General features: G+C 42.8%; 1 protein-coding gene and 1 long non-coding RNA gene across 2 annotated transcripts in view; one reads left to right on the top strand and one right to left on the bottom strand.

The window, feature by feature from the left end:
• Positions 1-16488, bottom strand: part of LOC144799974 (uncharacterized) — a 394349-nt gene that overhangs the window by 306986 nt on the left and 70875 nt on the right. The gene's annotated exons all lie outside the window — the stretch shown is intronic.
• Positions 1-16488, top strand: part of LOC144799963 (cytochrome P450 4B1-like) — a 306599-nt gene that overhangs the window by 102494 nt on the left and 187617 nt on the right. The window contains exon 2 of the mRNA XM_078671608.1: positions 11233-11377. Coding sequence (XP_078527734.1) covers positions 11233-11377 — 145 coding nt within the window. The remainder of the gene's footprint in view (positions 1-11232; positions 11378-16488) is intronic.

The raw sequence follows: 16488 nt of genomic DNA on the forward strand, positions 1-16488 counted from the left end.
TAAATTGGCATTTAAATTTTTGCAAATGCTACCAACCGATGATGTCACATTTACCGTAAGCTGTTTCATAAAATCCTGTGTTAAATCGAGGGCAAGTATGGAACATGCATAACGGTCTTCGGACGCATAACGCACTTTAAACTTAAATACAAACTATATAGAAATTTATGAATGTTTTTCTAAACTGTTTGTGGTATAATTCTATGTAATATGTACTTTTGCCATATATGCTGCTCATGTCTAATTGGGATGTATTTTAACATTTTTAACTTTGTATATGTCTTCACGTATTTTAAAAGATTCATTCTGTATGTACTTTTATGGATTTTTCAGAATCCGAATAAAGATCATTTCATTCATTCATTCATTTTATGCTAGGGGAGTTATTATATTGGTAAAGAAAGGTATACAATTTCACATAGACACTACTGACTCTGATAAAATGGGGCGCTATGTGATAATAGGCACAATAAGAAGCCGCAAAATCGCCATAATTAATACTTATGGACCAAATACTGATGATCCTGACTTCTATAGAGCGTTAGAGAGGAAAATACACAATCTACCTGACATTCCAACAATATGGGGAGGTGATTTTAACATTGCACTGCAAGTAGAAACTGACCGCTCAGGGACATCGATAGAACCACATAGGCGAGCATTGTGTAAATTAAGAGATATTATTGCTGTAAAACACGTTACCGATAGCTGGAGATCTCGTAATCCGGAGAAACTGGAAGCCCGCATGTGTCGGCAGCGAACAATAGTTGGTCGCACATTGACTACTGTCTGGTTTGTGACGATATATTGCTGTGCGCAAAATCTGTGAAGCATATGGCTAGGACACTGTCAGATCACAATCCAGTCCTGCTCGCAGTAGAAATACCACATTATACACCACCACCATACAGTTGGAGGTTTAATGCAAGGGCGCTGCTGGACCCAGTGTACACATACACAATCAGTCAAGCTATAACAGAATACTTTGAGTTTACCCAGCCAAGCACTGAGGATCCTGGGCTTTTGTGGGAAGCATTTAAAGCTAAAATTAGAGGTACATGTATAAGCACCACTGCCGGTATTCTTAAAGGCATTAGGAGACAATTATCACTGCGAGAAGAGAAATTGCGCACACTAGAACTCGACTATGGGCGAACAGCGTCGACAAAGACATTAGCGGATATTAGAATTGTCTTGTCCGAATACCAAACATATGCGAAAGATGAACTTAAATATTTAGTGAAGCGACAGGTAGCTAGGTCTTATGGGGAAGGAGGGAGACCAGGTAGAGCGTTAGCCGATAAGATCTGTTCCGTACATGCGCCCCAGATAGTAAAAGCAATTAGAGACACGACCGGTAATTCACAATATGACACACAGGCAATTCTACAGGAATTCATGACTTCATATGGTAATCTATATACTGCACAGCACTCCGTAACTACTGAGGATATATTAGCGTATCTGGCGTATTTACAAATGCATCAAGTGGACTAAAAATGTGTAATAGCCATGTTGTAGAAGTATACGCCAAGGGCATAAGATGTATACCAGACTAAATACAGGATGTTGTTGTGCTAAGGTCTACATGTTTCTCATACGTTAGACATTGTATGTCTTTAAAATGCCAATAAAGAAAATTTAAAAAAATAAACTTGAAACTCCGCCAGCTGAAAAGACTTTCAAAAAACATAACAGATCTCTTGCAACAACTGGAAAAAATATAGCTGTTTCACCATCGGTTGAAGTATGGATTATCTTAGGTGTACTTTTCCTTCTACTTTGGTTGACTCTGGTATTCACCTTGGCAATGCTGATCAATGGAAAATATAGTACAAAAGACACAGTAAGAAAGAACATCAACCTACTCCTCAAATCACACAAATCATCCCATCGTGAACAAAGAGACTTTTCAGCAGTAAACATCACAGTCATTCCTTTACAAAGTGGTATAGCCTGGGACAGAACTGGATATGACATTCTTGGTCCGTCGGAGCTGTTGAAGATTCTGCACCAATTCAAGGTTTCCTTGAGTGATTTTGTTTCACCCAGCACATTTTCTGATGATTGGGACTTTGAGACGGTTAATAATATGATGTCAGACTTAGAAATGTCTGTAAAATTTACAAATCATTAATACTTAGAAGGTTCATCAGACTATGAACAAATGTACAGTTATAATCACTATGGTCATCAATTCTTGCATAGATCTGCAAACCCTAGAAATGTTTTTACCTATAATCAATGGGAACATTGTCCAACGCCACCAAAAGGTAGCTCAGAAACATTTTATGACACATTTCCGTACTTTTCAGGCTTCAATATTTCCAAACCAGAATCATTTTACTTTAAAAAATTTAATAGGACAGGAATGAAAAGTATGTTGACAAATACAAATCACATTTATTCTGTAGCCTTGTATGCTCAGCTGTCTACATTAGGTTTTGACTTTTGGAAAGACACCATTGAGACAAAAACCGTCTGGGGCACAAAAGACTGGCAGGTGCAGGGCTTAGAAGCTTTATTTACAGCCTGCATTATCCTAGAACAGATAATGTTTTTAAATGACACTGTTCAACAGACTTCTTGTCTTGGATTAGCTAAGATAAAAGATTTAAACAAACCTCCAGTACCATTCCGACCAGATCCTGATTGGAAAAAATGGTTAATCTGGCCCACAGACACAATCAACTGTCAAGATAGATTCCTGAATAAAACACAAGGGTTCACATTCACTAGGCCAGATCCAAGATATTTCCAGAGACAACATCCAGGGATAGTAACATCATACAGTGCGGGAAAACTGTGCCTTGAGTGGCTACAAAAATTAACACTGAAAGATGTAAAACAACACGTATCTTTACTTAAAAATGGCGTTGATTTAAGGGACTTCTTACAAGGACCTGTGAAACCGCGTCATAAATGTTTTCTGTGCCATGTATAATGAAGCATGGAAAACAACGCAAGCAGAGACTGCAGAAAGAATACGAGAAATTGGTCGTATTCATTTAGAGAAATCTCTCTCTGTAGTTGACAATGGGTTAACAACTCTGTCATCCAGAATATATTCTTTGGACAGCATATTATCCTCTGCCATTGACATAATGGAACAGGACTTGGTCATGTTATAGCATGGTCAGTCACAATTGCATTCTATAATGCTTTTGGGCTGGACGTTACAAAACCTACGTTCTGGCTATGTGCCTTGGCATCTAATCAACACCACGTAATTGTTTTCCGAATTTAACCTTACAGATAAACAAATCACTTTGGCACAGAGAGGGGCAGACTATACGGTGCCAAGCATTGCAAAACTGGAAAGATTACTATTAACTGTTTCTGAGAAGCCAGCGACAGAATGGATAATACGTGGTACAATCACTCTGCCAGTGACGATTTTTCAGTTTCGGTACTGTTTAAAACATATACCAGCAGTCGTGTATGAAAGGTTGGGTAAAGAATACATCAAGACATCCTGGGATTTACCTTATACACACAAATGTTGGAGTGGGGGAAAAGAAGTGTTTCTTAGTGGTACGAATTGTGAAAACACACAAAGTGGTTCACTCTTATGTCAGGGTATTAATTTACATGGGGCCTGCGATGGTTCCTCGAACAACTTATCCTGCCACCTGCAAGGTTCTCCAGCTGCAGTGATAGATCCAATTTTTAAGCAACTTTCGAATGGAAGTTACATTATGTTGAATGATCACAGCTGTTGTGGAATGTTGCAAGGAACCCCCTATCTCATTCCTGTGTCAGCCAGGGTCACTTACTGTATGCAAGTATTGTTTCTTAAAACTAAGTCAGATGGTGAGTCGCCATTATGGCCTTCACTGAACATCTCTTCTATTCAAATTGATACTTTAAGCAGACTGAAAGACATTCTATTACAAAAAACTGTGCCACTGACCTCGGCTAAAGAGACCTATGATCTGTAGGTTGCAAAGACTTCAGCAGAGATACATGACCTTTTATTGACAAACTGACCCATACATTTCTCAGCAATGGTAGGTCGTATCTTAAACATGTCTGAAACGAGTGGTATTATACATGTATTTAAGATGATTTTTTCAGGACTGTTAGCACCCTTTGAAGCAGTCCTAGACATATTTCCAAACTTCGTGCATTCTGTGTTTGGCGGCCTGCCTCTTGTTTTGGGTCTCGTAGCAGGAATACTATTTTTATTCATTCTGCTCCGGTATGGCAAGCCAAGTCACAATCGACACCCAGATCACCTTGGAGAACACCCTCCTGGCAATGAAGTGTCGTGAGTGCATGATTCAAATTCTGACCTTGGCTTGTTTAAGAGATCTAAAAACCATGTGGTTTCTATCATTCTGAACCATCTGGCAAGATTGCATTTTACCTGTTCTATGATACCTGCTATGTGGAGAAGAATGCGTGCTAGACATCTGTCTGACACTCCCATCAGTCCTTCCAACGGAAGTTGATACTTTGCTTGAACCAGTAACGGCTCATGCACTGTGTTTTCCCCAGCGGCTACCAATCCTGATGACTGGATTCGTTGAGATCTCACAGACGTAAAGTGCAGACGGTGAGCTACGTGGAGCAACAGGCACACAAGTACTATCTACTTCGAACATTGCTAATGCGGCTGACACTAACGGCGATGCTTCTCAACTATGTGCAATTGATCTGCTTAACGAAGTAGTCCAACTTTCACCTACAGTAGTAGACAAATTCTTTACCAGCTTAGAGGATTTGCTGTATTCTCCGAACAATGACACTGACTTTTGAAGTTAGCACACAGTGTTCTCTGAATTCGACCTTCACTTTTCAAAAACAAACTTCTAACTTTGGAACTCTATTTTTCTATGATTTGACTTTTTTCCAAAATTGAACGTTTTTTTTAGCACCAAGTAATCTGCTTAAAGTAGAACTATTCCTAGAGAACAAGAATTCTTTGAATACTTCTGAGAGACAGTATTTGACCTTGTCCACAACCAAACAATTTATATATTCTGTCATGGAATGGTCTCGACCTTTTCTTCTGTATTTAAGAGCCATTTCATAAATGTATTTTCATGATTCATGCGGATAGCATTTTTTAAATGTCATCTATATGCTTTGAATGAAACATTGCTTTTAAATGCGTATAGCACAAATACTCTTTTGGTGTACAACCATTTTGAATGCTTTTTTATGTATTTTGGGTGGCATTTTAACACATCATGTTTTAGATATGTTTTATGTGTTTTAGAACTTAGTAATGTTGTACATAATAAAGTGGAGTGGGTGTTGTACGGCATTTTAGGATCCGAGCGAACTTTCCCGATTCATGCCCTTATATAGGTACAATTCACACTGCCCTAATATAGGCATATAAATCATTCCCTTATTTGTACATAACCCATGCAGACCAAATACAGGCATGGCTATTTCCACCGGTACCAAAACGTCACAACGATTTCTTTGAAAATCGGCTTAAGCAGTCCGGGACCTTCCCTTGCTTGAATATTGATTTGTCCAAAGAACTCATGTACTTTACAAAGTACTACTATTTCCTTGGGGTTCTTTCCTGACGTTATTTTGCCCTTCAAACTAGACAACTTCAATGTATAAATATGCCTTCACTTGCTCTAGCAAGACACAGGGTTCAGAGCAGTTCGACTATCTACTTGCCCGACGCAGATCGCTACAGCAAGTGCCAAAGGAAGTCGACCCTCCAGCTGACGCACTGATCGAGAGGCGGCATTTCTCTCTGCGAGAATCCAGCTCCAGTGTTTCCAAGCTCCCCTTGCAGGGTGTTGGTAAATCGAGTTCCGAGACTGAGATACCAGACCTCCGTCATTCTAAACTAAAGGTATGGAGCTGATTAGAACCTAGAGAAACATTGGATAGAAATTGGCAAAGAAAACTAAACCTATGCTACACCACTTACTACTTCCCGCGTACTAGGCTTAGGTTAGGTACATTGGGGTAGGTGTATTTTAGAAACACCAGTTGAGTACTTTAAGTCCTTGTTATTTATGTATGTATTTATATATGGTTTAGAAACCTTACAATGCTCTTACAGTATTATTTTATAATATTGTTCTCGCTGTACGCATTATACTTTGCAGTCTGTATTACGATTGTAGCAGTTCACTTTATTTGCATGAGAAAGAAGACTGTTCAATAAAATCTTTAATTGAAAACGCCTGTCTCTCCTTTTCTCTGCACCACTGTAGAAACGAAGCATGCACGAGTGACTGAGTGAAATATTATCTATTGTTTCCGCGACTCTAGAGATACATTTCTTATTCTTGGGAAACAAAGTTGTCATGTTTATGCGGTTGTCAGAAACTAATCCCTTCTTGTGAATTGGAGAAAGTTTCTAGTGACCTCTAAGCTAGCTGGCATTTACAATTAAGTTTAATATAATCGATAGAGACCTAGTCGAACTCAGTCCTACGTCTAATCTATAGGATATATTATTCCAATGCGCAGAGCCTATTGGGAATATAGGAACTACACTACAGCAGATGCGACTGATAAGAAAGTTGATGGTGCTCTGAAGAAGGCTTTCTCTGCTGGTAATTTGACATTACGGACTGGCGTGTACTCTGCTTATCCTGCTCAGTCCTTGGTGTCTGACTTTGAGAAGCTTGCCCAGGCTATTCCCAGAGGAGACAGACTGCTCTGACTTGCTTGTCCACATGGGGCAGCAGGCCAAGCTCTTGGCTGACGTCTCTTCTGATGGTCTTAAGTCTTCTGCCATGGCTTCTGGTTCCTTGGTCCTGGCGCCTAAACATCTGTGGATGCGAGACTCGAAGGCGCATTCTTCAGAGAATTCCTCTCTCTTTAAGATTCCCATTGATGGCAAGATGATGTTTGGTGAGCAGCTGGACAGTATGATCCCGAAGGCCTTCAAGGATCATGAACATGCTTTGCCTTACAAGGAGAAGGCTTCGTCTTCTCACTCTTGTCACTTCTGGAATCCTCCTTCTTCCGCTTGTTCCCGTCAGTCCTCCAAGCCCTTTTTAGAACATCAGCATAAGTTCCAGCCCAAGAAGGCGTCTTCCCTTGCGGGTCCCAAGGGTCAGTCAGATTCCTACAAGCGGAAGTCCTGACCACGATGGCGAGGCGGCCTCGTGGCCTGTGGGTGGGACGCTTTTGTTTTTTCTGGGGGCTTGGAGTCTGGATGTGAGGGATCACAGGGCTTTGAGAATTGTCAGGAGTGTATATCTTATCTACTTTGTCGCTCTTCTACCCGGCTGGGGGACCATCCATACTCCTATTTCCAGGGCTCCGGAGAAGAGGAGGGCACTTCTGGAGGGGGTTCGGGATCTTCTGGCAAAGAAGGCGATATTGTGCCTGCCCCCCTGGCACAGCAAGGACTGCATTTCTAATCCATTTTATTTCTGGTTCAGAAGGTGTCGGGGGTTCTGGCCGGCTCTGGACCTCAAGAGGGTAAATGGTTGGGTTCGGACAATTCACTTCAAGATGGTGACTTTGCAGTCCATTATCCTGTTGGTTGGGGTCCAGGACTTACTGACGTCTATCGATCTGCAGGACACCTATCTTCATGTTCCCATGGCTCAGGAGCATCGAGGTTTCTATGTTTTGCGATAGGCGACTGACACTTCCAGTTTGCAGTTTTGCCATTCGGGTTGAAGTCCGCTCCTCGTGTCTTCACCAAGCTTCTGCCTCCATTGGTGGCCTTGATTCACAGTCAGGGGATTTTTCTCCATCCCAACATTGACAATTGGTTGGTTCATGCTCCCTCATTCCAGTTGGCTCTCAGTCACACAAGGGTGGTTCTGGCCGTTTTTCGGGAGCACAGCTTTCTTATCAAGGTGGGAAAATCCTTCCTAAGATCGTCCCTTTATTGGGGCTTGAATTTGTACAGATTTGAGGGTGGTTTCTCTGCCCGAGGTTTGGGTGGTCAAAATCCAACTCACATTCTGTCCCTTCTGTCCAGCCTGGTCCAGGTGGTGGTTCGTTGGCTCCAGGTGCAAGGGAATCTGGCTGCCACAGTTTTTCTGGTTCCATGGGCCCGGTTTTATTTCCACGCACTGATGGCTCACATTCTGGCGCATTGGTCTCCCCATTGTCTTCCCCTCTCTTCCCCGAATACGGTGTCCCCACATATCAGGGAGAATCTGGGTTGGTGGCGGGTTCAGGGTCACCTGCTGCGGTGGGGTCTCTCTCTCTCCTCTGGCACCCTTGGTGGTCACCACAGATGCCAGCCTCTCGAGTGGGAAGTCTGGCTGGGGAATCATAGGATCAGGGGCTTCTGGTCCCCCTCACAGAGTGGGAGGTCGTCAAATTGGAGGAAGTTGGCGGCTGTCCATTTGGCTCTGAGTGCCTTCTCTAAGTTTCTGCGGAGTTGGGTTGTTCTCATCAAGATGGACAACGTCATGGCCATGGCTTATGTAAACAGGCAGGGGGCTACCAGGTCCTCGTCTCTGGCTCTGGTGGTGGTGCACTTGTTCAGTTGGGTGGAGTCCCATCTGTTGGCACTCCCGGCAATTCATATTCAGGGGTGTCTAAATCCCTGGTGGATGCTCTCAGCAAGGCCAGCCCGTCATCTGTGGATTTCTGCCTCCATCAGGAGTTGTTTGTGGATCTGACAGTGCGCTGGCGTGTTCCAGTGATGGACCTCTTTGCGAGTGTGGGTGATGCCAAGGTGGCCTGGTATTGCTCCCCCAGTCAGGAGTGTTCAGCCTGGGCGGTGGATGCTCTCGCCTGCCCTTGGCCTTGAGGGCTTATGTATGCTTTTCCTCCTTTCTCCCATCTTCTGTAGTTCTTCTGTGGGTCCGTTCGTTGTGAATGCCTGTGATTATGGTGGCTCCGGCTTGGCCTCATTCCTCCTGGTTTCCTCTCCTATTAGAGATGAAGTCGGAGGTGGAGTGGTTGCTGCCTCTGTCTACGTCCCTTTTGTTGTTCCCTGTGTAGCTGCAGGATGCTCTGACCAGGATGCTCTTGGCGGCCTGGAGGTTGAACACTTAGGTCTGCTGCGTAAGGGGGTTCCGGCTGGTTTGACCTCTACTCTGCAGGCAGCTAGGCGCTTTTCAACCAACAAGTCTTACCTGAGGCACTGGCGTTCTTTCGGTAGATGGTGTTGTGACAAGGGCTTGGATCGTGCTTCCTCTTCTTTGTTTGAGGTGATGTTTCTCCAGGATGTAGCTTTGTTGGGTTTGAAGGTTTCCTCCCTCCGTCTGCAGTGGGCTGCGATTAAGGCTTTCCGGAGCTCTTGGAACAATCTCTTGAAACCTGATGGGTTGATTGGGCACCTTTTCAAGGGGAAGCGTAATATTCTCCCTGCTCCTTGGTGACACTTTCCCTCTTGGGATCTGTCTCTGGTCTTGGAGGCTTTGATGTTGCCTCCCTTTGAGCCCTTTGTTTCTGTGGACCTACGTCTCTTGTCCTTTATGACCTGCTCGCCGCCTGAGTGAACTAGGTGCTTTGTCTTCCAAACATCCTTTTTGTAGGGTTTTTGAGGACAGGATTATTTTGAGGCTGGTTCTTTCCTTTCATCCTAAGGTGGATTCTCGGTTCCATAGGGATCAGGAGTTGATTCCCCTTCCTCGGATTCGGAAGTGTGGCTGCACACGTTTGATGTCCAGTCAGTTCTACTGATCATTTGGAGTGGGTTGGCCCTTTTCGTCTTTCTTGTTTCATTTTTGTGAATCGGGGTTTGCGTCCTTCCACTCCTTCTTTGAGTCGTTGGGTTTGGTCTCTGATTTCTCTGGTGTATGAGGCAGTGGGGAAACCTGTCTCCCTTGGGTGTTCAGTGTTGTTCCACTCGGTCCATTGATTGTGGCGTCTTGTGCGGAGATCCAGGGGGCTTACATTTCAGCGATTTGCTGTGCTGCCACCTGGACTTCACCGTCGACCTTTACCTCTTATTGCCAGGAGGTTGACCATGCTGAGGTTTTTGGGTCCAAGGTTCTTTCCACTACGGTTCCTGAATAGTGGTGATTCCTTCTTGTCTGTCTCTGTTAATAAACCTCTTTTTGTGCATACCTGATTTGGTTGTCCTGTTTGGCTTTGTACATCTCAATAAGTAAGGGATGGAAGTGAGAGAGGGATGATGATGTAATGCATCAATTACTTACCGGTAATTGCATTATTCAGAGTCCTACTCCCTCGCTTCCATTTCTTACGTCCCTCCCTCCCTCCCTCCCTGGTAGTCCAGGCCAGCCTTTTTGGTATGGTTTCGGTCTATGTGGTATTACAAGAGGTTGGTGGGGGGCGAGGGCTAGATATGCTCCATGCATTGGAGTCACGTGGTATGGGTGTCTGATGAGGCTGGGATCCCTCAATAAGTAAGGGATGGAAGCGTGGGTATAGGACTCAGAGTGATGCAATTACCGGTAAGTAATTGATGCTGAACTACCACACCCAGAATGTACAGCAGAATTAATTTTTTCCACCCTTGCTCAGGAGAGTGTTAGTAATATGATAATACACTACAGACGATGCAAGTCCAATGAAAAGTTGCTAGTGGCAGCTGTGCTGACATTAGGAGTTTGTGGTCCTATTAGGGTTCAGGTTCACAGCTTTAAACATTCTATCCCACGCTCACACCTAACAATAGGCTGGTTTTCATGTGATTAATGCCAGCTGACGATTATCGACTGTGTCATCAGAGAGAAGTTGGCACAGGGTCGCAATCCTAAGCCTTAACTCCCATTACACCAGAAAGAATGATGCCTCCAAGCAGTGGCATAATGCAAAATGATGGGCCGCCCTTATGCAGAGTGTAGTAAAGTGCCCCGGAGTTGCCTATATTTCATAGATATTTATTGGCCTTGGCGAGAATGGACTACCCTTGAAGGGTTGGGGGCCCCTGGAGGGTTGAACATGGAGAGTCATAAACTGGCCTGTAGAAGCAAGCGCTTCATCCTCCTGATCACTATGAAAATGTTTTCAGCATTTAAAAAAAAGTGTGTCAATAGTTGTATTTTATGGAGATGAAGTTTATACAACCTCATAACAACAGGGAACCATACAACACAAATAACATTTTCCAGACTGGTGCGGATTGGGTTATGATGGCTGGCATTGAAATTTGGAGTTGTGTTTTTTCTGTTCTGCTTCTTTATTATTTCATTTATTCCTTTGTCTTTCTCTTTGGAAACAATTGAAAAGAATGGACCCACGAATGCATTGAGAGCTTTACAAGACAGGATGAAATTGATGGAGATGTTAACATGGTGCAATAATCTGTGTATAATCTGGGGTAACTGATTGATTTATTCTGTTCCTTCAATTCTGCAGCTTAAAGCAGATGGAACAGAACTGGCCAAGTTGGTGTCCTGGACACACAAATACAATTACGGATTTCCCAGTTGGATGGGAAAGTTCTTCGCATCTTTGGTCATCAATCACCCTGAATATGCAAAAGTTGTCTTTGGCAGAGGAGGTGGGTAATCGTAGATTTACTCTTTTTTCACATTAGGAAAATCTTGGTGTTAAAAAAGACTTTGTGTTTTGTATTTGCCCTTTTTAATTGTTGGTTAATTGTTTAGATCATATATTCAAGGTAGGGGGAGAAAGAAGTAGCTGTGATCCATTCAGCTTCCTTAATCTGTATCAAACAAATCAAGAGGGGAACGGATCACTTGTGCTGCATAACCAGGGTTTTTAATTTTTCGTGCAGTGTACCAATAAAAAACCCTCATTCACGTACAGAGGATGGAATTAGCGGTATATCTTGATTCTCCGCCCAACTCTTAAAGACGTGACAGCATCATCAATAGGTTAGTTCTCATGCTTCCTTAACCCAGAGGTATGCCCCTGGTTAGTGCAGTAGTGATCAGTGATACAGGGGTCAGGTTGAAAGTTAAAAAAGGTGTTTACTTTAAAAATGCTTGTACAGCCGGAAAAAAAGTTTAATAGGTCTGGATTCGAGATATTGACTAAAAAGTTGATGTAGTGCGTATGATTCGGGATCTCCTGCACTTAAAGTGTCCTTAAAAAGGTCGACATGTTTCTGTCCTTGTTTTGCCCCTAAGGGTCAAGTGGGCTTTCTTCGGGACCTCAAGTGCATTTGGTGGTGAGAGACTGTGGGTGTCTCTGTGTGTGCAAACCTTAAAAAACTTTTTAAGGAGTGGTAAGAAAAAAATATATTAATCAGTTTCAATCAAGGTCCAGCGGTACCTGTGAATAGAAAAAGGAGTGGTTGGGGGGAAAACGGAAAGAGAGACACAGATACGTGGGGAAGTGTTAGGTCTTTCGAGCCGTGGAAGAGCCGTCTCTAGGTTTAGATGCGGGGAGTCGCCAGCGCACTAATGCTGCCGTGAAGATTTCCTCCACCACTGACTCATGGAGTTATGTGTAGTGGAGATACGAATCCACAAGGAGAAGCTACAGACTTTGTTATACGTATGACTATAATGGGATTACAACCAAATTCCAAATACCTCGCCGAATAGAGGTTTGCACAAGACATAGAACCTAAAGTGGGTATAAATACGTTTCTTGTGAATATCCACCCACCGTGAGTAGACACTTTAGGGCGTGTACTGCCCGGTTGGGTGAGTTTACATTTCTGGTCCTGAAGAATGCTGGGTCGAATATGACCAGATAGCTGAAACATGTCCACCGTATTTTAGGACTGGGAGTTCAAATCTGCTCAACTCTCTATGTCCGTTTATGCACATTGGTTTTAATTGAGTTCGAATCACCTCTCCATTAAAAGTGTTGGTTGAGGGAGTGATCCACACTCATTTTAATCTGCACTTTTCTCAGCATGATGTTTTTTAACATGCACTAACTCAAGAACCCAATGAAGATAAACGGCTACCCATCTTCGGAGGGGGCCTGAGGGTTCTTTTTCTCATTTGGGTTGACTTCACTTTCCCTTTCTATGACACAGCAGATCTGTTTGCATGTAGCACTGGGAGGCGCTGGTGGCTATTTTTTTACTGTTTCCTGTGATAGGAGCTTTTTGTATATTTGTTGTTGGATATACTCTCTAGTTGTTTAAAAGTGTTAGATATACACTTTCCAAGTTCAGGCTGTCTACTGTTCAGGAAGGAAAAGCAACAATAAAATGGCAATTCTTTACGACTTGATCAACTATTAAATCATGACAAAAAATCCCTCTAAGTTCTTTCTATAATGTTTCAAAAGTTATGGAGTTATATGCAGAGAGTGGGGTGTCAAGAATTGCTGTGAGTATTATACATGTCTTGTATTACAAAACAGCCTGTACTAAATACAGTGTACAGCTTATTTATGAGGGGCTGTGCGCTTGGATGTGACACAACAGTGGGCGCGGCTGACCAAACAATGAGAGGCAAGTTAGTAGCTCTGTCTCAATTATAGTGTGGTCCCCATAGTGCGTGATTACTCTTATACTGAGTGAATTAGCTACGATGTTAGTTCATAGCCGGGTATTCTGTGTATGTTCCTTAGCTCGCTATTGTTTTGGAAAACACAGTACCAGAAATCATTATTTAAAGTGTGTAGTTAATTATGGTATCTAGTGGTGCTGTTCAAGTCGCTTGCTCCTGCAAAGCGTATTCAGTTTTGGAAACATGCAGTGTTAGGGTCAATTTGACACGTAGTGGGAATTACACGTCTCGCAAGTTAGACAATTGCTACGATGCTGGTTCACAACCAGATATGGTATCTTACGTGGTGCACTGTTATATTGGTAGTCCCAGTGCACACAAACATTCTCTAAAGTGTGTGGTAAATTCTGGTATATGGAGGCTGTTAACGTTGCTTGTGCTCTCCATCGCTATTACGATGCGCATTCACTATTGAAAATGTGCAGTGTTAGAGTCATGCGTCTCGTAAGTAAGGAAAACGGCAGACACGGGGCGCTTACTATGAATGGTGTACGGGCGGCCTTGTGCAATCCTTAATGCATACCTTCTGTTAACTCAAGTGGGTATCGTCGGGCGGCCAAAGAGTCTTTTTCCTGCTAGAAAATGGACATGGTTCAGATTTTATAATACATGCGTTAGTAGTACATTATGGTTTTAGTCGTGCTGAGTCCGTTCTTTCGCTGCTACCTTCCGCCCACTTCAAGCACTGCTTGTGCTGACTCTTCCACTGGGGGCCGGTTACGCGCTCAGTGTCCTGGTCACATGTTTTTGTAAAGAGGGAATAGAGCTGGTAGAAAGACTATGTTGGACGCTGTAGTCGTTGTTTAAATTAAGTTTCAAACGTGGGATAGTTCGAAAATTCTAATGAATTCTAAATGTAACTCATGTGGACAATTGTCATCAATGTCAAGTGTGTGGTAAAACAACTAATAGAATATTTTTAGATATCCATCGTAAGGATAAACATTGTTATCATTTTCAAATGTGTATGTTGTGGTATGCCACATTACGAGACGCTCGTTGTGAATAGTAGGGTCACTTAAATGTGATCCTAAAAAGACTCATATGGGCCCTGATTGTTGTAGAAATGTCAGGGTAGTGTCTATATGCGAAGGGCAGTCTTATGGCCAGTTAGCCCAAAATCTTTTTATTTGCATATGGGAAGTCTCTTGTGTTGCAGATTTTGCAAGCTTTGTGTTGGTACCTACGTACATATGTCGAGTGCGATGTAATGTTGGTATTATTTGTATTCTTGCAGTTCATTGGTCAGACTTATTGTGTCGCCTGGTACCTGAGGGTATCTTTTACCCCTGAGGTGGTCAAGTATTGTCTCTTTTTGATCTGTGTGGGACCTCTACAGTTTCCTCTGGACTTGTTCAGTAATTCAGGCTCAGCCAGGGGATGTGGTCATTTAGTCCTTGAGTATTGGCTTTGAATCTATGCACCCATCTCTGTTCTTTCTCGAACAGTACTTTCTCTTCATTGTAGGTTTTTGTTGTTAGTGTCTCTAGTACTATCCAGTGTAGATCGTCCACAGTGTGTTTAGCTTCGATGTAATGGTTTTTCATTTTCGTGGTGTTCCTTTTACATTTCACGCTGCTCCTGTGTTTGCATATTCTTTGTTTCACCTTGCGGCATGTCATCCCTATGTAGCGCATGTTACTCGGACATGTAGTCATATAAATTACGTGTGTCGTGTTGCAATTCGTGTGATTTCTTATGGTCCATTTGAAATCAGGTAGGAGTTGTATGATCTTAGTGACTGTGGTTAGATCACATACGGAACATGAACCACATGGGTAATGACCCACGACCGGGGGATGGTTCCAGAGTCGAGGGGCTTCTTCTCCTCGTTTTTAGGAGGTGGTCTGGTGTGTACCAGCATGTCCCTGAGGTTTCTTGTTTTTTTATTAGCGAATCTCGGTTTTGGCCAGTTTAAGGAACCTGAAGTCAGAATTCTCCAATTTTTGTTAACTATACATTATTGGAGGCTGTGTTGTAGGTTGTTACACAGGTTAATAAGTCCTTCTCGGGTACCTTTGGTGTTGTATCTAGAAGGCTATGTAGGCCTGGGCGTAGCTTGCTTAATAGCACTACACGTAGCTTCACGTAGTATACTTTGAACTTTACACGTAGCGTTGCTGATGACACTGTGTACTTGTCTGCACTGTGAAAAAATTGCAAAATAATTGCAATTGGAATTCTGTACAGTGCCAGTTATGATAAAATACGTATCTCTATCTTTATATGCTAAAGTGCATATAGTACTTTCACAAAAGTGAAACTGAAAAATTAGCAAGCAGTGAGAGAGGTGATGATTTTGGTATCGTCCATAACCTAGGGAGAGTACCAAACAGATTCCTTGAAAACAAAAAAGCACATCTTATTGAACGATTTGATGGTGGTCCCAACCTCTTAGGACCACCCCAAACACAGTTATAGGCAAAAAAACATTCCCAACCAAAGGCCCTTCAAAGCATTATGGGATGAGATTAGCAGTGGGCAGTGAATATTATATAGTATCCAATATCAAAATAATTCTACAAAGAGCTGCAGTTCATCTGGTGGTTACTAGATGTCCCTCAAAACCAATACCCAAGGACTAAATGTCCACATCCCCTGGCTGAGCCTGAATTACTGAACAAGTCCAGGGGAAACTGTGGAGGTCCCACACAGATCAAAAAGAGACAACACTTGACCACCTCAGGGGTTAAAAATACCTATATGCCCTCAGGTACCAGGCAACACAATAAGTCTGACCAATAAACTGCAAGAATACAACTAATACCAACATTACATCTCACTCGACATATGTCCACTGGTACCAACGCAAAGCTTGCAAAATATGCAGCACGAGAGACTACCCATATGTAAATAAAAAGATTTAGGGCAAACTGACCATAAGACTGCCCTTCGCATATAGACACTACCCTAACATTTCTACAACAATCAGGGCCCATACGAGTCTTTTTTGGATCACTTTTAAGTGACCCTACTGTTCACAACAAGCGTCTCGTAATGTCGCATACCACAACATACACATTTAAAAATGATAACAATGTTTGTCCTCATGACTGATATTTAAAAAATATTCTATTTGTCGTTTTACCACACAACGCGGCGTTCGACACTGTAGCACAGTTCACCTTGCTGCAGTGTCTGAACAGAGGAGGTGTCTCGGGTCTTGCGCTGGGCT

This window comes from Lissotriton helveticus, chromosome 1_2 (assembly GCF_964261635.1).
Source record: "Lissotriton helveticus chromosome 1_2, aLisHel1.1, whole genome shotgun sequence".
NCBI lineage: Eukaryota > Metazoa > Chordata > Amphibia > Caudata > Salamandridae > Lissotriton > Lissotriton helveticus.